At 45.5% G+C, this 21,572-nt stretch overlaps 1 protein-coding gene across 4 annotated transcripts in view; it reads left to right on the top strand.

Annotated features, from left to right (window-relative positions):
- Positions 1-21,572, top strand: part of LDLRAD3 (low density lipoprotein receptor class A domain containing 3) — a 270,004-nt gene that overhangs the window by 133,035 nt on the left and 115,397 nt on the right. For 2 of the 4 annotated variants that reach the window (XM_069555126.1, XM_069555125.1), the window contains one exon: positions 11,876-12,010. In XM_069555126.1, the coding sequence (XP_069411227.1) occupies positions 11,876-12,010 (135 nt within the window). The remainder of the gene's footprint in view (positions 1-11,875; positions 12,011-21,572) is intronic. The other 2 variants (XM_069555128.1, XM_069555127.1) reach the window with 1 other exon arrangement.

Consider the following 21,572-nt stretch of genomic DNA (forward strand, 5'->3'; position numbering starts at 1 on the left):
GATAGGTTCATTTGCGTCATAGTCTAGATTCCACCTGTAAGAGATATCAGATGACGTTTACCTTTCTCCTTTTGACCTTCTTTGCCTTTGTCTGATGGTCTCTAGTTGCGTCCCTGTTGCTGCAGATGGCATTATTCCATTCTTTTCATGGCTGAGTAGTATTCCATTGTATATGCTCACCACACCGTCTTTACCCATTCCTCTGTCAGTGGGCGTTTATGTTGTCTCCGTGTCTTGACTCTTGTGAATAGTGCCGCTGTGAACATAGGGTGCATGTATCTTTTGGGGTTATAGTTTTATCTGGATGTCTGCCTAAGAGTGAGACTGCTGAATCATATGGTAATTCTGTTTTTAGTTTTCTGAGCAATTTCCTCAGTTTTCCGCAGTGACTGTACCAACGTACATCCCCGCCAACAGTGTAGGAGGGTTCCCTTTTCTCCACACCCTCTCCAGCATTTGTTACTCGTAGACTTTTTATTGATGTCCATTCTGACTGTTGCGAGGTGGTACCTCACTGTAGTCTTGATTTGCATTTATCTAATCGTTAGTGACGTTGAGCATCTTTTCAGTGCCTATTGGCCACCCGTTTGTTTTCTTTGGAGAAATGTTAATATATATAGGCCTTCTGCCCATTTTTGGATCATACTGCTGCTGCTGCTGCTGCTAAGTCACTTCAGTCGTGTCCGGACTCTGTGAGACCCCATAGATGGCAGCCCACCAGGCTCCCCTATCCCTGGGATTCTCCAGGCAAGAACACTGAAGTAAGTCCTTCTCCAATGCATGAAAATGAAAAGTGAAAGTGAAGTTGCTCAGTTGTGTCTGACCCTCAGCGACCCCATGGACTGCACCCTTCCAGGCTCCTCCATCCATGGGATTTTCCAGGCAAGAGGACTGGAGTGGGGTGCCATTGCCTTCTCCTTGGATCATACTAGTAATTATTAAAGCCAGGTGATGGAAATACAGGGCTTCCCTGTACACTCTCTATTTTCATATGTAACTGGGATTTTCCAAAAATGGTATAAAGAAATAAAGGATAAAGGAATGGTTTTGTTGGGTGGTGTCTTAACTTCAGCAAATAATTGAACAGTCATATTTTTAAAGAATTTTATTACTGTGAAGTGTTTTTCCACCATTTGCATTCATTTGGCAGAAGTGAGGCTAAGCAAGGACCAGTATCCCTTCTAGAGGATCACAGTGCTGAGAATTTGCCCTCTCATTGCCTTCCTTCTTCCTTTTCACTGTGTTTGGCCTCTCCCTCCTGCCTCGTTCTCAGACATCCTTGGCAGGAGGTGAAGCCCTGGACCGGCTGGCAGCACAGCTCTCCCCAGTCCCTTGTTGGTGAGCTTGAGGACTCCTGCCAGGAACTGAGATGGCAGACCAGTCTGGATGACCACAGTGGAAAATTCCCTCAAGCAGAATCTTCTGCTGCTGTGTTCAGTATAGTTGTGCTCAGAAAACCCGCTATGCTTCTTCCACTGCTGATGCATTCTTGACTGTCCCCCTGAACAGCTGAATCGCCCAGCCAGTATATCTGTGTTTTTTATTCATGGAGCCCCTCAGTGCTTGTGTATTTTTGTAGTTTTATTCATGTCCACCCGGATGAGATTCCCCATTTCCTCTTCACTCCTCAGCAGATCCGTGGATGAAGCCTCAAGGAGATGTGCCTGCATCAATCAGAGGGGCTGGGTGAGCTGAGGAACAGAAGGGTATTTCCACCGTGTGCTCGGAAGCTCCATCAGCAAGGTTCCTTTAAAGGCTGCTGTGTGACCTGCTTCCTTGGGGAGTTGTTGCTGGTCTGCCGAGGCTGGGCTTGTCTTTCCCTTGCCTGTTGGCACACCATCTTGGGCCTTCTTCAGACAAATGCTGTCAAATCAGACGCCTGCCCTGAATACTTTGTGAAGATACCTTCTCCCCTCCCCAGCCTCCTGCTCCATCTCCTTCCCCTGCTTCACTCTTCTCCTCTGCACTTACCACCACTTTCCATTTATTGTCTGCCTTTGCTACTACACCATAATGGCCACTGGGTGATTGTTGGTGATTCACAGCTGTACTCCTAGTGCCAGCTGTATGGCCTGGTTCAGTCTCCCCACGTGGTAAATGTACGTGGAATAAATTACGCTTTTCATGCTTTATCTTCAGTACCCACTGACCTGCCCGTCTCCCCAGTAGAGTGTAAGCTCTTTAAGAACAGGCTGGGTTTTCTTTCATCCTTAGTGCCTATTAGAGTGCTTAATTTATAGGAAATAGTGAGTAAATGTCTGTGGAATGAATGGATCGGGCAACTAATCAAACACAGGGTTAAAGAAAAAGACAGGCAGTCAGGATATATTCTTAACATGGACATGTCTTGGTCCTCTTCTCCGGTTGCAGATAGTCACCCAGAGGGCACATTTAGATTGCACATTGTGGATTCGCCCCAACTGCTACCTTCTTTTAGATTCATTCTCTTTCCAAGATTTCTGTGCCAGACACCATGCACGATGCGGTGAGGGATGTAGAAATGGCTTTGCTGAGATGATGCTCAAGCCAGGGAGACCAAAATCATCTTACCCAAGTAATTACAGTATGGGTGGACAGCTGGGAGTACTGTGAGAATCACTAATCAGAGGAGAGGTTATTTCCCTCTAGGCTTACCAGAGCAGGTTATTGAAAGAGGTGGATCCAGGAGGATGGGTACCATTTAAAAGTTGGTGGTATAGTTCCATAAAGTCTTTTAGGCTGAAGGCCCAGGCAGAGGCAGGGAGGTATGCAGACCGTGCAGGGCCTAAGATGCCACTTGGCTGACAATGACTGAGCACCTATGTATCTGGTACATTTTTATATGCTCTACCTGTTTGATCTCATTTTAGGTTGGTAATACTATGACTCTCTTTTGGTAGAGAAGGAAGTGAGATCCAGAAAGGTTAAATAACTTGTCTAAAGTCACATAGTAAATGGCAAAATTGTGACATCGACCCAGGTGGTTATAAATCCAGGGTCTGAACTCTTAACCACTATACTAATGTGAATCCTCAGTAATAATTACTATTATAAGCATTTATTGAGCTTCTGCTATGGGCCACATGTGATTCTCAGTTATCTCATTTGATTTTCACAAAATCTTAAGACACAGGCACTATTCCTGTTTCTACTATGCACACATGCTAAGTTGCTTCAGTCGTGTCTGACCCTTTGCGACCCCATGGACTGTAGCCCACCAGGCTGCTCTGTCCATGGAGAGTCTTCAGGCAAGAATACTGGAGTGGGTTGCGATTCCCTTCTTCAGGGAATCTTCCAGACTCAGGGATCAAACTCGCATCTCTTAGATCTCCTGCACTGGCAGGTTCTTTACCCACTGAAACACCTGGTAAGTCCACATGATGAAATTGAGGCTGAAAGAAGTTAAAGAATTTTCCTAATGTCATGTAGCTCGTGAGTGGTAGAGCTGAAATTTGAACCCAGGTGGATTTCATTCCCTCACTATTAATCATTACAGAAAAATGTATGCTTGGAAGGGTAGGCTGCAGCAGGTCATGAAATGTTAACAGTCTGGTTAATAACTTCTAGGGATGTGATGTACAACATGATAAATACAATAACACTGCGGTATGTTATTATGTATGAAAGCTGTTAAGGGAGTAAATCCTGAAAGTTCTCCTCACGAGAAAAAAAATTTTTATTTCTTTAATTTTGTATTTATTTGAGATGATAGATGTTCACTAACCTTAGTGTGATCATCATTTCATGATGTATGTAAATCAAATCATTATGCTGTATGATTAAACTTATACAGTGCTATACATCAGTCATATCTCAATAAAACTAGAAGGAAAAAAAGTTAACCATCTAAGATTGTATTTTATTCCCGGTGAGGAGCAGTTAATTCTGAGCTGAGTGCAGAGTGAGAAAGGGAGAAGGTCAAGCATGGCTGGAGTCTGGAGAGCTGGGACATGGTGGTCTCTTTTTAAAATTTTTATTTTTAATTGGAGGATAATTGCTTTACAATGTTGCGTTGATTTCTGCCATACATCAGTGTGAGTCAGCCACAGGTACACATATGTTCCCTCCTTCTTGAACTTCCCTGCCACTTCCCACCCCATCCTACCCATCTAGGTTGTCACAGAGCCCTGGGTTGAGCTGCCTGCATCACACAGCAAATTTCCACTGGCCATCTGTTTTGCATATGGTAACATACATGTTTCAGTGCTATTCTCTCAATCCGTTCCACCCTTGGTGGTCCCTTTAAGACAAGTGGACCCAAGGAGCAAGGGAGCAGTTGGGGAGAGAGGTAAGGATGTCAGTGTCAGCCATGCAGAGTTTGAGGTGAAGGGGACAGTCAGGCAGAGGTGTCCACAAAGTGTCAGGAGAAAGAGGATTGTCCTTGGAGGGAAGATCTGGGGAGCCATCCACAGAAGAGTGGTGACCGAAGCAGTGAAATTGAAATTGGAGGGAGGCAGGCTGGGCGTGGGACAGGAGGTAGCCGGCTCAGGAAGCCTCTGCAAGGAGGAGGTAAACAGCGATTAGCAATGACTTAGTCTCTGCCGCTGCCGCCGCCGTGCTGCCTCTAGAGGGCTTCTGAAAATTCACATCCTCCAGGTCCTTGCATGCTCAGTCGCTGGAGTTGCGTCCAGCTCTTTGCGACCCTATGGACCATAGTCCACCAGGATCCTCTGACCACAGCACTCTCCAGGCAAGAATACTGGAGGCAGTTGCCATTTCCTCCTCCAGGGGATTTCCCCACCCAGGGATCTAACCCGTGTCTCCTTTATTGTGGATTGATTCCAGGTCCTTAGAGGCTGGGGAAAAGGCAGATGAGATTGAGGAACCTTTGCCTCCTCTTGCTTGACCAGAGTGGCAGCCTTTGCCTTCCTGCAGACTCAAAAGAGGGCTCCCTTAGAATGCCGCTGCACGTGGCCCTGCTGTGTCTCGGGGGGCCGAGGGCCTGCTCTGAAAGGCAGCACGAACTTGCCTCTGGCTGCAGACAAGCCGCCTCTTCTTTGAAGGTCAGGGCTGCCAGTATCTTGCAGGCCACAAAGGAAGCAGTGCTTGTTAATGGGTCGGATTATTGGCAGAGAGGCTTAGGGCCGGACATCCTCCGTCCTGGAACAGAGAAAGTCCCCTAGTTGCCTGGTTCCCAGGGAAACGGGGGCTGGGAAGACAAGATCCCCACGGAGACGGGGAGGTTGGGATGCTTGGCGAGGAAGTGAGTGATCACCACCACCTCCCTGGACTGTGGAGCAGATGGGGGCTGTGGGAGCTGTGGGGGCTGGGGACGAGGAGGTTTTCATTGATGTGTTTTGTCCAGAACCCTTTGAGGTGGGAAAGAGGCCGACTTCACAGACTTTAAATGGATTAAAGGCAATATTTCCTACATCCTGCTGGAGATAGATGGCTTCATTTCCTGTCTTGAAGCCGCTCAGTTGCTTTTGGATGACTTGCAGTGAGCCCTGGGTCTTTTCCTTCAGATGTGGTTGGAGTAATTGCCGCCAGTTTAATTAACCACTGAGTTTAACCTTAACTCACCCCTCCCTCCCTCTGGCGGGGAGAGACAACTTCTCTTTCCTGAGTCTTGTGGGCTGGGAAACAGATTCTTAGATCCCTGTGTTTGTTGTGGTAAGAAGAGCTGGGGACCTTTGGAGTCACCGTTGAGTTTTTGAAGTTAACTCTGTAGACAGTTTTCTCCATCCCCATTGAAATAAATGCTGGAAAGAGCAGTGTTCCTCTTGCTAGTTAAGCGAGTAGAATAATACATTTTTTCAGTGACTGGGAAACCTTAACAAGGACAAAGGGAACATACACGTGGAGCACATTAAATTTTGCTAGAAGACACAGACATAGCATCCCGAAGTAGGAAGCGTTTCCTGGTTAGTTTATGGGCCGTCCAGCAGTTATGTTTCTGAGTTCTGGGTGAGTGGCCTGTGGCATCGCAGGAACCCCTGAGACTTGACCACTTTCCACCCCCCTGCCCAGAGCCTATACAGTCAGTCCACCGTACACACACCCTGAAATCTGCCTCAAGACTGGTAAATGCTGCAGAGGCCCTGGGAGAAATAGAGTGAAAACTGAGTTGTCTGGGGTCTTTGCAGAGATTTTACTCTGGGTAAGTGAGTCTTTGACGGGGTTTTGTCTCAGATGTGTGTAGCTTGGCTTCATCAGTGTCTCTCTCTGGTGACAGCACAGGAGTGCTCTTGGGAGCTCTGTTGTTTAAACTGGGCTTTCCAGGTGGCACTAGTGGTGAAGAGCATGCCTGCCTGTTCAGGAGACATAAGAGACACGGGTTCAATCCCTGGGTGGGAAGGATCTCCTAGAGGAGGGCCTAGCAACCCACTCCAGTATTCTTGCCTGGAGAGTCCCATGGACAGAGGAGCCTAGTGGGCTACAGTCCATAGGGTCGCAGAGTCAGACACGACTGACGCGACTTAGCACGCACATTGTTCAGACTGGGCTATAATACAGGGTTGCCTTTGGCTCCATTTAGAACTTCTTGGTCTCTTTTGAAACTATCTTGGGCTCTTCTGCTTTAGGAATTCCTAATGTGGCTTTTTATAGCTTTGGGGGCCCCTCCCCTGGTTGTCAGCTTTTACTTCTTGCTGGCGCTTTGTCTGCAGGTTGGCAGCAGCATCTTGTCTCCCTTCTGGTTTGCTGTGTCCTTGGGAACCGAAACACAAACCTCGTTGGAATTTACATAAACAGAGAATCAATAGACCTGGGGGAGGGGAGGGCTTGAGGGTCCTTCCTGAGGATGCTGCCAGCACCTGAAGGGCACCGACATCCTGAAGTGTGTTTTGATGGTTTGGAGGCCTTTTTCTGGCTTGCTGCTGGGTTTAGGGAGTATTCTTCTGGCATCCTTTGCCTCTCTTTCTCTGCCCTGCCTTGGAGGTGAGACATAGTGCTCAATGAGGAGCTATCGATAAGGAGGAATCCCAGGTGCAGCTGTTGACCTGTATCTACCTGTGTCCTCTGAGCAAATGGGCTACAGAATTCTGAAGACAGGGATCTGTAGACCAGAGATAACTGTGGGGAAAGAGTAAAGGAAAGTGAGTGATCACTGAAACATTTCTGCCAAATTAGACTCTTTAAAACTCTTAGTAAACTCTTTCAAACATACTGAAAAAGAAAAGTTAAATGAACACCTGTGTTCCCCACACCCTATTTTAAAAGTCATATTAACTGTGTGTGTGTGTTAGTCATTCAGTCGTGTCTGACTCTTTGTGACCCTGTGGACTATAGCCCGCTAGGCTCCTCTGTCCATGGGATTCTCCAGGCAAGAATACTGGAGTGGGCTGCCATTCCCTTCTCCAGGGGATCTTCCCAACCCAGATCTCCTGCATTGCAGGCAGACTTTTAACCATCTGAGCCACCGGGGGAGTCCCACATATTACCTATAGTTATGGATATATTTGGAGAAGGGCATGGCAACCCTCTCCAGTATACTTTCCTCGAGAATTCCGTGCACAGGGGAGTCTGGAGGGCTGCAGTCCATGGGGTCGCAAAGAGTCAGACATGACTGAGCGACTAACACACACATGGCTATATTATTATAATTAATAATACTATATTATAATACATTCTAATGTTGTAACTATATTAACTATAGTTAATAGTACCACGCTATCTATTTGAAAATTGCTGAGAGAGTAGATCCTTGAAGTTCTCATTACAAAAAGGATTTTATAACAATGTGTGGTGACAGATGTTAACTAGACTTATTGCAATGTATACCAATATCAAATCGTTGCATTTTACACCCCAGACTAATATAATGTTGTATGTCAGTTATTTCTCAATGGAAAAAAAAAAACATATTGCTATATTCCTTATTTGCTTCAGGTTTTTAAAATAATCAAATCTTATCGAATATCATTACTAGTCTTCAGTACACCCTTCTCTGATCCTGGCCTCCCCTTCTCTCCAAAGGCGTCCACTGACCTTACAATGCAAGTATGTATTTTCATAACTTGAATAATAGAGAGCGTTCTTTTGCATAGGTAATTTTATCTGAGTGGTACAACCCTATGCATATTTTTATATAACTTGCCAGTATCTTTTATAACTTTTTCCCCGTGATTATATTTGTGAGATTGATCCATCTTGATTCCGGTCCTTTCTTATTTTATATTTTTTTAAATTGAAATATAGTTGATTTACAGTGTTATGTTCATTTCTGCTATACACCAAACTGTTATACACATATATATTCTTTTTATCCTTTCTGTTATAGTTTATCCAAGGATATCAAATATAGTTCCCTGTGCTGTACAATAGGACTTGTTTATTGGTTCATTCATTTTTCACTGCTGTTCAGCAGGTGTTGGCCCCAAATTGTCCTATGCCCTGTTCAGAAAGTTACTTAACTTTAAATGCATGTATCACCCATAAATCAAGTTTTATTGGAACACAGCCCTGATCTTCATTTGAGTTTTCTATGGCCACTTTGTACCACTGTGGCAAAGTTGAGTAGTTAAGGAAGAGGGCAAAACCCAAAGGTTACTAAAGGCTAGAATATTTACTATCTGGTCCTGTACAGAAACAGTTAGCCATCTTCTGCTGTAAAATTTTGTTATAACAATGTAGCACATGGTGTTAATCCTCCTGTGGGTGAATATTTGAGTCATTGCTAATATTTTTATTTTACAAACAGTGTTTCAGTGAACATTTGTGTAGCTGGAAGTGAAATGACTGGGCCATGGGGCATATGCCCCTTAAGCATCACCTGGTATCACTAAATTGGTCTCCGAGGTGGATCTACAAATTCACGCTCCCACAAGCAGTCTCTAAGACTTCCTCTCCCTCCCCAGCCTGACCAACAACCTGGAATTTTAAGACCTGAAGTTTGGCAAGTCTGCTGCGGTTCAAGTGGTGCTTTCGTTTCTGGCTGCTGTCAACAATTTTTCAAGTTGTTATTGAGCGTTTGCCATTGCTCTGATGGGAATTGCCCGGTCGTGTCCTTTGCCCATTTTCCTATTAAGTTGTTTGTCTTTTTTCTTTTGAATTGTGAGAATTCTTTCTATATTCTGATTCTGGTTCTTTTGGTTATATGCATTGGAAACAAATATATGTATTAATTCTATGCACTGAGACTGGTTTTTGGTCCTGGTGGATTCTTTAGCAGCAGAGTTGTGTGTTAAGGTGTAGACAGTCTTCATTCATTTGGAGGTATGTGTGCTCTTGAACAGGGCTTCCCAGGTGGTGCTAGTGGGAAAGAACCCACCTGCCAGTGCAGGAGACATAAGAGATATGGGTTCAGTCCCTGGGTTGGGAAGATCCCCTGGAGGAGGACATGGCAACCCACTCCAGTATTCTTGTCTGGAGAATCCCATGGACAGGGGAGCCTGGCAGCCTACAGTCCATAGGGTCGCACAGAGTCAGACACGACTGAAGCAACTTGGCACACGTGCACGTGATCTGGATATACTCACACTTACACATATGCACGCATATATGTGGTACATGTGTATGCACGTGCTCACCTGTGACTTCTTTTCTTTGGAAAAGTTTATGAGGTTGAAAGGGTCCAAGGCTGAAGAAGGGTCAGTAGACACCAGCAATGTCTTTAAGATTGGTTCAGCACAGCCCTCCTACTGAGGGGTAGGGGGACTCAGGTAAGTTTGCAGCAGCCCCTTCTTGGAAGTGTTTCCTTTCTAGGTGGGATTTTCCACTTTTCCAAGGCTGTCCATTAGAGTGAGCTGATTGTTGTCGATGCTTTGGCTGCACAGATATGACCCAGAGGGTCCCAGGGAAGCCAGAGGCCACCATGGTGGGATGCTGAAGGGTTTGGAGGGCTGCCTTGGACAGAAACCAAATGTGACTTGTGGTTTGGGGTTTCCCCTTTCTGGTTTTGGCTAAAGTCAGACTTTGGTTTCAGCATGATCAAGTGGAACCATTCTCTGACCCACAGCGATTTAAATAATTAAAACTTCCATTTCCAGGCCAGACGCCTATTGCTTGCCTTCACACTGGTCCCTCATCTTCAAAACTAAGCGCTGACTTCCCCATCCCTCTGCTTCCTCTGACCTTTCACATTAAACTTTCTGAGTTGACAAATTAAAAAATAAAAACCTCCACAGCCCTTTGGGTTTGCAGGGCCCTGTGAAGTTTGCAGTCTGCAGCTGTGATTGCAGTGCATCTTGACAAGCGCTCTGTGAAGCAGATGGGAAAGATAAATGCCAGTGAGGACCACCCAGAGATGCTGGCGCTGACTTGTTCCTAAGCCCATAACTGTCTTCAGCGCTGGGTCTGTCCTGCTGCTCTGGTACCATGCATAATGCAGGTGCTGGCTCAATTCATAACCCAAGGTCCCAGGAAGGCCCCTCTTCATCATCACCAATGTCGCTCCTTTGGGAGGGGCCGCACTCTGGAGGACCAAGGCAGACATAACTTGGGGAGCACGTCCAACATTTCCTGAGCCCCTGTGTGTCAGACTGCACTGCACATTTTCTCACATGCCATCTCATTCGAGCATTCACTGATGCTCAAATGAAGGCTGTAAGTAGCAGGGCCAGCTTCATGGACCTGTGACCAGCACAGGATTCATGCTTAGCTCTGAAGCATGCCAGATGTGGTTTTATGCCCAGCACTTATCTTTTTGAATTTTTAAATAATTTCTGAAAGATGACCTCACATTGTCAGTTCGCAGTGGGCCCTCAAATTATGGAGCCCGTACTGTACACGGAAAAAGGAGTCGGGGCTCAGAGAAGTGAAATAAGTTACCTTAGATCACACAGCTAATAAATGGCAGAGTTGGGGCTGGAGTAATTTCTCCTTTTGCTGCTTCATTTATCGAAAATAGAACCCTGGAAAGAGCCTTGCTTGAATTGTGCTGCAGGGAGTGGTGAAGCAAGATAAATTGTGCAGTAGAAACAGTGATTTTCCATGGAGATTTGCTTCGTTAAGGGGTTTTGTGTTGACTTCACACTGGCTGGTTGCCACCTTCTTCCTTGAGGGGAGAGGCCATTTCTGTCATTTTTCTTTTTGAGGTTTCTGAAAGTGCCTGTATCTGGGGGCCACTCAGGCTGACCAAGTGGGTTAATGGTTTTGTTTTTTTGGTTTTTTTTTTTGTTTGTTTTGCAAAGTAGACCACTGCACTCACCTGGGTGAGCTGGAGAAACATGAAGACTTATGGGAAGGTGCATAGTTAGGGAACCAGTAGGATCCAACATAGCCCTTGGATTACGTGTGCCGTTGCTCCATCAGTGGCAGAGGTTCATGGATCCCCAACCCAGCTTCTCCTTCTGTCTTTGCTCTTCTCTGTGTGTCCTTATGTTACCAACCATTCCATTCTTAACTCTCCTGGGAGATTCCAGTTTTGCTCTAGACCCCTCAGAGGCTGCTGACCTGCCTCGAGGTGGACCAGCTGGGGCTGGGCATTGCCCTCTGGCTATGTTGGTATGCTTATAGGACACCAGCATGATGCCTTGGAAGAAGCTTTTTTTTTTTTTTTTTTCAAATAATTTATTTTTAATGTAAGTTTTATTTTTAACACCAAAGCCATTTTGTGCTGGTGAATAGCTGATTAACAATGTTGTGATAGTTTCAGGTGAACAGTGAAGGGATTCAGCCAGACATACACATGCATCCATTCTCCCCCAAACTCCCCTCCCATCCAGGCTGGCACATAACATTGGTCATGTACACACTGCTGTATTTAAAATGGATAACCAACAGAAACCTGTGGTATAGCAGAAAAAGGAGCTTTTAGAATGGGGCAGAATCAGTCTTGCCCTATGCCCTATCCAAGTCATTGCTTGACCAGTCTCCCAGGACAAGCTTTGAGTCAGCCATCCGAGCTGAGATCACTGCTTCCAGAGCAGGACATACCCCTAGACGGAGAAGGTTCTGGGCATCCCAGAGGGACTGGCTAACCTCCCTGGTGATCTGCTCTGTTCTCCCTTCACAGCAGCAAATCCTCTGCTCTGCTCCACTGCCCGCTACCACTGCAAGAATGGCCTCTGCATCGACAAGAGCTTCATCTGTGATGGGCAGAATAACTGTCAAGACAACAGTGACGAGGAAAGCTGTGAGAGTTCTCAAGGTAGGAGCCTCCCAGGTTCTTAAAAAATAAATAAAGAATTAAGACACCGCACCACGGTAACGCCAAAAAAGGCAACTCCCATCCCACCTCCAGATACAGCAGCTGTGTTCGTTTCTGCTCTTGCCATGCAGCTCTCGTACACGTGGTTTTAACCATAACTCACCTACCATTTTGTACTTCATATTTCTCATGCATAAAATAGCAAATGCACATTTTTCTCTTCAAAACTGTGATTTGCCTAGCTGCACTGCGTACCATGACAGTGCTCTCTGCTATGGTTTTCTGAGTAGTTGCACTGTTGGGAGCCACTGAGGTATTTCCATTGAGTTACTTCTTCAGGATAAATTCAGCAGACTAAGACATCTGCGCAGTTCATAACTACATCTCATCATAGAGCTGCTGGGAAATTTTTAAAAATTTTCCACTGGTGCTAGTATTGTCTGTGTGTATCAGGTTTACAGTAATATCCCAAGAGTTCACTCTTGTCCTCTTTTCCCTATTTTGGCTGATTTAGTAGTCATAGAATGATAGTTCCCCAAATGCTTTAGTTTGCATTTCTCTGATGATGAGCTAAGTTAACATTTTCTCCTGGGTGTTTGTTTACTACTTCGTTTCCTCTTGTGTGAACTGCCTATTCCTCTCAGAGCTGTTGAATGGAAACCAAAGGATGCATTTGGGGATGGAAGGATGAGCTTTTTAGGGAACCCAGAAGGACACTGAGGGGTCATATCCTCCCCTGTTAAAACTGACTGGATACCTTTTCTTATTCATTGACTCTTTTCCAGTTAACACATATTTATTTCTTCAGTGATTAGAAAAAAATACAAAGATTTTTAAAATGCATGTCAATTTTAAGGCATCCTAAAAAAGTATATAATTCTAATGTTATAAGCTGGTATCATCCATATGCAATCCTTATTTTTCTCACTTAGTATTAAGTTGTGATCCACCCATATTATTTTGCTGGTAGAGATTATTTGTTTTGACCGTTATTCAGTACGCCACTCTATGATTGTGTCACTGATTACAGATTTAATAATACTACAAAAAAGAAAAACAAGATAAGGATGGATAACTGGTTAACTCATATGTTGGGAGGTAGGATGAAGTTAGATGGAGGTTCCTTTCAAGGTCCTAGCTTTAATTTTTGTAAGTGTTTATTACATTGTTAAGAATGAATGAACAAATGGGCCATGCACAGACCCCTGGTGAGAGTGGGCCACACATTAAGGCTTATGATTAATCCATTCCATATGCCTGAGGTCCATAGATGAGAAAAGACACAATCTGTATCTACTTGGACTTTTCCAAAATTTGTACAGAGAGCAGCTCTTGGAGGTGGGTCTTGGGCAAAGTTAGCCTCTGATTGTCCTGGCCTAGAAAAATCCCCTCTTTGTGTCCTCTCCTCATGAGTGGCTCTCAAAGTTTAGTTCTCAGACCAGCAGGATCAGCATCACTTGGGAACTCTACAGCAAAGTTCAGGCTGTACCCAGACCCATTGAACAGACCCTAGGGGTGAGTCCAGCAACAATCTGTGTTTTAATAGGCCCTCCAGGTAAATTGAATTCATGTGAAAATCTGTGAACCATTATAATCCATTAGTGATATGAATGTCCCTGTGCTCTGGGTATAATTCTAGTATTGAAGGGTATGCTTTTGTCTGTCAGGCAGCTTCTAAATGCAAACTGACTGCTAATTTTGCTGCTGAAAGGGCACAAGTGTTCCCATGCTGGGGGAATACCTGACCCATCCGGGGCTTTTAAATTTCAGAGGCATCTTGAGTAGACACTATATTGTGTAGGATTTGACCTATTGTCATCTTAATAACAGCTAATGTTTATTCATCCCTGCCCTGTACCAGCTACTATGCTGGGCACCTTCTGTACATGAACTCCTTTAGTCAAAATATTAGTACATTCCAGCTGCTTCTGCTGGGCTTCTAGCCCTCAAAAATTGCATCATTGCTTCCAGTTGATGTGGGAAAATAAAATGATATTTTATGATGCTTATTTTGATGGAATGGAAAAAAACTGACCCCAAGACAGGAAATAGGGTGCTTGAAATACTTTTCTTCTAATTTGATGAGGGTATGAAAAGGTCGTGTCTCCACTGAGAGACTCCAGCTTTGTGTGCGCCTCTCCTCTCTTCTTCCTCTCGTCCCCAGTTACTTCCTTTCCTTACATGTGGCCTTGCAAAGCAACAACAAACCCTGCCAAGACTTGGAGGCAGGAATGGGACTGTGAAAGTACAGTCATTACTGTACCTTTCAATTCCAGATGGGATGTATTGGAGGCCAAAGAACACTCTGGCGGAATCGAATTTTAACTGGGGCTTCACTGATTGGAAGTGTAAACCATTACAAGTCAATTCCACAAGCAGTGGCTTTGGAGCAGTCTTTGCATATGACTTTCTGTTGCTTAGGAACCTTCCCTGAGAGGGTGCATCTGAGGGTCAGCAGGTGCTGCTCTGCACAGATTGGCTGTGGGCAGCACCTAGGTGGTCTTAAGCATGCTGGATTCAGTCCTAATTGAACTGATAGATTCTTGCTGGCTTTGGATGCCTGACTGATGATGGCAGGCTACCTTCAGTGGTCCCCAGCCTGTAGGGTTGATGTTTTGGTATACTCCCATCCCTTTGCCTGTAATCTGGACCTTATGACTTGCTTTTTATTCCCAGTTGTGGCAAATTACACATAACAGGGTCTTTCCAGGTGGTCCATTGGCCAAAGAATCCACCCGCAATGCAGGAGATGAGAGTTCATTCCGTGGGTTGGGAAGATCCCCTAGAGGAAGGCATGGCAACCCACTCCAGTGTTCTTGCCTGGAGAATCCCACGGACAGAGGAGCCTGGTGGAGCTACGGTCCATGGGGTCACAAAGAATGGGACATGACTGAAGTGACTTAGCATGCACACACCCCCACATGACGTAAAATTTACCATATTAACCATTTTTAAATAAATGGTTCAGCAGTTTACCTTATTGTGCGGCTAATCTCCAGAGCTTTTCCATCTTGCCAAACTAAAACTCTATACCCATTAAACAGCAGCTCCCCATTCCTCCTCCTCCAGCCCCTGGCAACTGCCATTCTACTTTGTTCTTATGAATTTGACTATTCTAGATACCTCCTATAAATGCAGTCGTACAGCACAGTTACCTTCTGGTGACTGGCTTGGCTCACTTACATAATGTCTTCAAGGTTTATCCATGTTGTCGCACGTGTCAGAATTTTCTGCCTTTTTACTTAAGGCTGTGTCGTACTCCATTGTACGCCGGTACCACCTTTTGTATATCCATTCATCTGTTCATGGACACGTGAGTTGCTTCCACCTTTTTGGCTATTGTGAGTCATGCTGCTGCAAACACAGGTGTATAAATTGTGATTCACTTTTAACAAAGAAAACAGCAACAGAAGTGATGGGATGTCAGTTCCAATGTAAGATTACAAAAGACCCCGTGTCTGTTTTTCTTACCGTCTCGCTCACTCTAATGCACCAGCTGCCATGATGTGAGCTGTGCCATGGATAGGCCTGAGTGGCAGGGAACTTCAACCAAATGCCCGTGAGGAACCGAGGCCTCCAGGAACCACAAGGGTGAGCCCAAAATTGGCCTCTCCCTTGGTCCAGCCTTGAACTCTCTGCGGCCCAGGAGATGACCGCGATTGTAGCCTTCTCTAACTGTAGTAAGAAGAGCTCAGCTACTCCTGGATTTCTGAGCCACAGAAACTCTGAGAAAATGAACATTTTTGTTTTTTAAGCCTGTAGGTTTCAGAGTAATTTGCTATGCCATACTAGAAACCGGATACCATGAATACCTCTTATGTGGGCCCCACTTCTGATCATTCCAGTCATAGAGAGCTTATGAAGACTCAGGTGATGGTGAGAGAGGGTCAGTCCTTTGGACAGAGATCAAACAGGGTGTTCACAAGAGTAGCCATCACATTAAGCGCTAAGTGGCAGGCCCTATTCCAAGCATTTGACTTACATTTTCTACTCAGTCCTCACCAAATCCCTGTGACGGGAGAATCCAGGAACAGAAAATGACCCTCATTTTTCTGGAGGAAGAACCCGAGGAACAGAGAAGTTCCATAGCTGTGGCGTGAGCACACAGTGAGTAGGCAATGAAGCTGGGAACTTAGGTCCTCCGAGGTACAAGTTAACGTTCTCCATCACCCTGTGCTACGGTTGTCTGGGCACCACTGTCCTGGGACCAGGAACAGCAGACCTTGTCCCGCCTTGGTCCCTTGAGCTCAGCGGGGAGGTTGTGTATGAGCCTGGCGTATTTTCCTCTCTTTGTATTCAAGTTCTCCTCTAGACAGAAAGACTAATGAGGCCTGCCCACCTTCCCCCGGGTGAGGAATGCTGGGAAGTTAAGCTCTTTTGAAGAAGCCACCAGTGCCGGGGTAGTTAATTGAGTGTATTGGCACTTGGGCTGCAGTTTCTTTATCTCGCTTGCTGTATCCTGGTGATAATGCTTAGAGAAGAATTCGGAAAGCTGGCCATGAGGTTGGGCACCTCACCAGAAGCTAACGGTGATGGCTTTGTCCTGTTTCTTCTGTAGGATTGGGCGTGTGCGTGTGCGTGTGTGTGTGAGAGAGAAGGAGAGAGCACGTGAGCTGTCCTTTCTGGCACTTTAGTCAGGAGGCAGGTGATGGCCTGCCCCCAGGTACCAGGCCCTGAACTAGATGCAGGGGATACGGAAGTGGTCTTAGAGTCTCCTCTTAAATTATGTTCTTCCCTATAGCTCATATGTTGAAGTCCTAAACCCCAGGATGTGACCATATTTGGAAATCGAGTCCTTGCATTGAAATTAGTTACAGTGAGGTCACACTGCAGGGGGATGTGCCTCCAATCCCATGTGACTGATGTCCTTATCGAAAGGGCATGTTGCAACACAGACGCACAGAGGGACATGGAGACAGAACTTGGGTGACATAGCTACAAGCCAGGGGACACCAGAGACTGCCATCAAACCTCCAGAAGCCGACAGAGAGACACAGATTTTCCTTGACGGCCTCTAGCAGGAGCCAGCATGCCAGAACCACAAGGCCGAAAATGTCTCGTTGAAGCTGTCTAGTTGGCACTGTTAGCACAGCCCTAGGAAGGGCATATGGCTCTCAGGAAGTCACACTGAGGCACAGCACAACCCTGTGCCAAGTGCCACGGCAGAAAGACAGACAGAGGGATGCGGAGCTGCTAAGAAGTGAGCAGAGTGCAAAATCAAAGGGAGGTGAGGGTGTAAGGGAGTCGGGAAAGCGCTCGGGGCCTTCGTGGAATCAGGACAGTCGAGCGGGCCTCCTCCTGGTGGGGAGAGCGCTGGGCCGAGCCGTGCGTGGTTAATGGGCCGTCTCCCAGCGTGCATTTTGAGATGTTCATTTTCTGTACTCGGTGTGCAGGCCTCATTAACTCTGTCTCCACAGCGGCTCTGAGACTGAAATCAGGGTGCCAGAACGCCTCCGGCTTTCCAGCCAGTCCTGACCAAGACTGTCAACACTTCTGCTGTCTGAGCACCTTAGGATGGCGGCACTCGGGTCTTCTACCATCTGGTCCTAAGCCCTAGCTGACCTAAATTAGCCAGTCACCCTGAGGATTGCCTAGGGCGAGGGGTTGAGGGAGGGACGGAGTTGGGGGCTGGGGATAGTAGATACAAGCATTTATATGGAGAATGAACAAACAACAAGGTCCTACTGTAGAACACAGAGAACTGTATTCAGTATCTTACGATAAAGCATCATGGAAAAGAATATTTTAAAAAAGAATCTATGTGTGTAACTGAGTCACTTTGCTGTATAGCAGTAATTAACACATTATTGTAAATCAACTATATTTCAATTTAAAAAATCTTTTAGTAAATAAATTAGCCAATCACCCACTCAGATTGGGAGCTGGAGCCTAGCCTAATGGTGGATAAATAATTAGCTGCAGAAAGGAAGATTTCGGTGTAGTGATTGCTTCTTAGTTACGCTCTCAAATAAATACCTCAAATGAAGCCTGACAGCAAAGGGAATCAAGGAGGATTCCTTGCGGCCGCTGGGCAGAAGGATGAGCCGTTGGGACCGCCACTGCTAACGCAGGGGACTTCCCGCATGGCGAGCAGGGCCGTGTTCTGTCTGGTCCAGTGTGCGAGCTGGCCCTCGTGCTGCGGAAATGTGCAGTGTGGTGTCCCTTCCCAGACCTCTCCTCCATGTGGGGCCTACGGTGGGTGGATTCTTCACTGCGAGTCTTCGGTCCTTCCCTCTACCCTGTGACCTGGCACAGAGGCCAGAGGAGGTTCCCTACCTGCAGGTGCCAGGCTTGCTCTGACTGTGGGATGTTGGCAGACAGACGTAAAGGAGCCTGGCACATGCTGTGCCCTTGTGCTTGCTCTCCTTCATTCTAACGTCTGCCATGAGACGACCGACTGCTGGTCCAAGGAGAAGTGACGCATGGATCAGACCTGAACCCAAGTCACAGCCTGGGGTCCGTCCCAGCTGACGCCACTGAGATGCAGCCCACCTGCAGACCCGTGCATGAGATACTAAATCTCTGCTGTGGCCAGAGATTTTAAAGTGTGTTTGTTATACAGCAAAACCCAGCTAATATCATGTCCTCAGGAAATGTGTGTGTGTCTGTGTGTATTTGTCACGTAATATTTATTGACGGCTGCTATGTGCTGGGCACTGGGCCTGTTAGACACAGGGACATACCTTATTTTGACAAATACCAAGATGCCATCAAGTGTAAGGCCCGCTATTGTTTTATGTTTTGCTGAGAAAGAGGAAATGCTGACAATTCAGTTATGATGGACTATTGATTTTAAGATGTGTCCCAGTTTTAGAATGTTAGAATGGGAGGGGGGGAATGTGGATCTTAGAATGGAAGATGGCGATAGGAAACAAGACAAGTGTGGTCTCTGCTCTGTTGACATCTGCATCCAGGTAGGAAAAATAGGCATTGAGTTGGTTACTGGTGTGACGAGTGTGTGGGAAAGGCAGAGGCAGGATGCTGTGGAAGTGAATGACAGGAATTTGAGACCTTCTTGAGAAAGTGATGCTGAAGATGAAACAGGGAAATAAGGGAAATTTACTGGACAAGAAGAGGGGAGGGTGGGGGGAGAAGGAACCTTCTGGGAAGAAGGGACTATAAGCTGTAGGATCCAGGACTGAGCATGGTGACAGCTTGGTGCATTTGAGGGCTTCCCAGATGGCTCAGATGGTAAAGAATCGGCCATTTGGTGCATTTGAAGGACTGGAAAACAAACAAACAAACAAACAAACAACCATGTGGCGCAGTCTGGTGGACAGGAGAGGAATAACTTGGAAGTAAGTTTGCGCCATCAGCAGTGGTCTGGTGTGGTGAATTGAAGCCATATTAAGGATCTTGGATTTTCTCCACGGGCACTCATGGCAGTCTTCTATTCTGGAAGAGAATTCCAGAAAAACATCTACTTCTGCTTCATTGACTACACTAAAACCTTTGGCTGTGTGGATCACAACAAACTGTGGAAAATTCTTAAAAAGATGGGAATATCAGACTACCTTACGTGCCTCTGAGAAATCTCTATGCAGGTCAAGAAGCAACAGTTAGAACCGGACATGGAACAACGAACTGGTTCCAAATTGGTAAAGGAGTATGTCAAGGCCATATATTGTCACCCTGCTTATTTAACATATGCAGATTACATCATGTGAAATGCCAGGCTGGATGAAACACAAGCTGGAATTAAGATTGCTGGGAGAAATATCAAAAACCTCAGATATGCAGATAACACTACCCTTATGGCAGAAAGCAAAGAGAAACTAAAGAGCCTCTTGATGAAAATGAAAGAGGAGAGTGAAAAAGCTGGCTTGAAACTCAGCGTTCAAAAAAACAAAAGATCATGGCATCTGGTGCCATCACTTCATGGCAAATAGATGGAGAAACAACGGAAACAGTGAGAGACTTTATTTTGGGGGCTTCAAAATCCCTGCAGATGGTGACTGCAGCCATGAAATTAAAAGACACTTCCTCTTTGGAAGAAAAGCTGTGACCAACCTACAACACATATTAGAAAGCAAAGACATTACTTTGCCAACAAAGGTCTGTCTAGTCAAGGCTATGATTTTTCCAGTAGTCATGTATGCATGTGAGAGTTGGACTATAAAGAAAGCTGAGTGCCGAAGAATTGATGCTTTTGAACTGTAGTGTTGGAGAAGACTCTTGAGAGTCCCTTGGACTGCAAGGAGATCCAACCAGTACACCCTAAAGGAGATCAGTCCTGGGTGTTCATGGGAAGGACTGATGCTAAAGGTGAAACTCCAATACTTTGGCCACCTGATGCGAAGAGTTGACTCATTGGAAAAGACCCTGATGCTGGGAGGGATTAGGGACAGCAGGAGAAGGGAACGACTGCCGGGGTCCAGCCCCTGTGCATCCAGGGAATTCGAAGGTGGGGACGGTGTTGGTGTCTTTGGAAATAACTTATTTAATTACAGCTGGAGAGGGATTAGAAAATTAGCAGAGAAAAAGAGGCTGAATAACTTGGTTCACATGGGATACCAATCACCACCTACATAGGCCGCAGGCGTCTTCCCGTTCTCCCGAAGGAGAGGAGGCACTGAGGCTGCCCCCCGCCCCCCAGTCCCATCTTCCCAGGCAAAATTAATAGGCTTGGTGGGTACCCATGCACCAGATGGGAATTCGGCCAGAAAATAGTAGGAGAGAAAAAGGGGCTGAATAACTTGGTTCACGTGGAATAGCATCCATGCTCCAGATGGGAATTCAGCCAGAAAAACGGGGAGCAAGAAAGAAACGACATGGGGGAATCAGTCTTTCTGGAAACCGATCCGATCCCTTTATTTTGGGGTTTGCTTATATACCTTTTGTTACACATAGGGATGAATACAGAGTCACGTGGGGGTCAGCAGTCCTGACCTTTATCAAAATCAGGTGCTTCACATAAATGTATAAAAAAAAGGTTAGGGTTATTACATCATCTTCTGGCCTTGAGACCTGCTGACATTTTATGATCCTTTCTTTCTGATAACCAAAAAACTTATTTCTTCCAAGGGTGTTTTTTCTTAAACCAGGCACCACCCTCCAAATAAAGTTACATTCCTATAGGGTGAGGGTGTAGTGAGTTACAATCAAGAAAGGAATTTATTTAACGCAAGGTTAACATGATTAATCTTAAAGGTTAATACTTATTTCTCCTATATGCTAGTTATATTCATTATAAGGGCAGGGAACATGGAGATTTAGCAGCAAACATCAACCCAACAAATGAAAATCCTTTCACCAATGTTCCCCTTAAGATCTATTTAGTCTTAAGATAGTGATAAAGTTACATTTTTACATAGCAAGGACACAGTGATTTATAACAAAGTACAGTGATCTATTACAAAAGAGAAAATTCATTAACTCAAAAAGTCTAGTATTGCTAACCTTAAAAACTACTATATTTCCTTTTCTATATTCCAAATACATTGATAAATATATTCCTAGGTGCCTAAGGATATGGAGGCCTGGCAGCAATCATTGACTTAACAATGAGAAAAGCCCTATGCTAATTAGGACTCTCAAAATACTCCAGAACTCTCTGTGCTGT

This window comes from Ovis canadensis, chromosome 15 (genome assembly GCF_042477335.2).
Source record: "Ovis canadensis isolate MfBH-ARS-UI-01 breed Bighorn chromosome 15, ARS-UI_OviCan_v2, whole genome shotgun sequence".
NCBI lineage: Eukaryota > Metazoa > Chordata > Mammalia > Artiodactyla > Bovidae > Ovis > Ovis canadensis.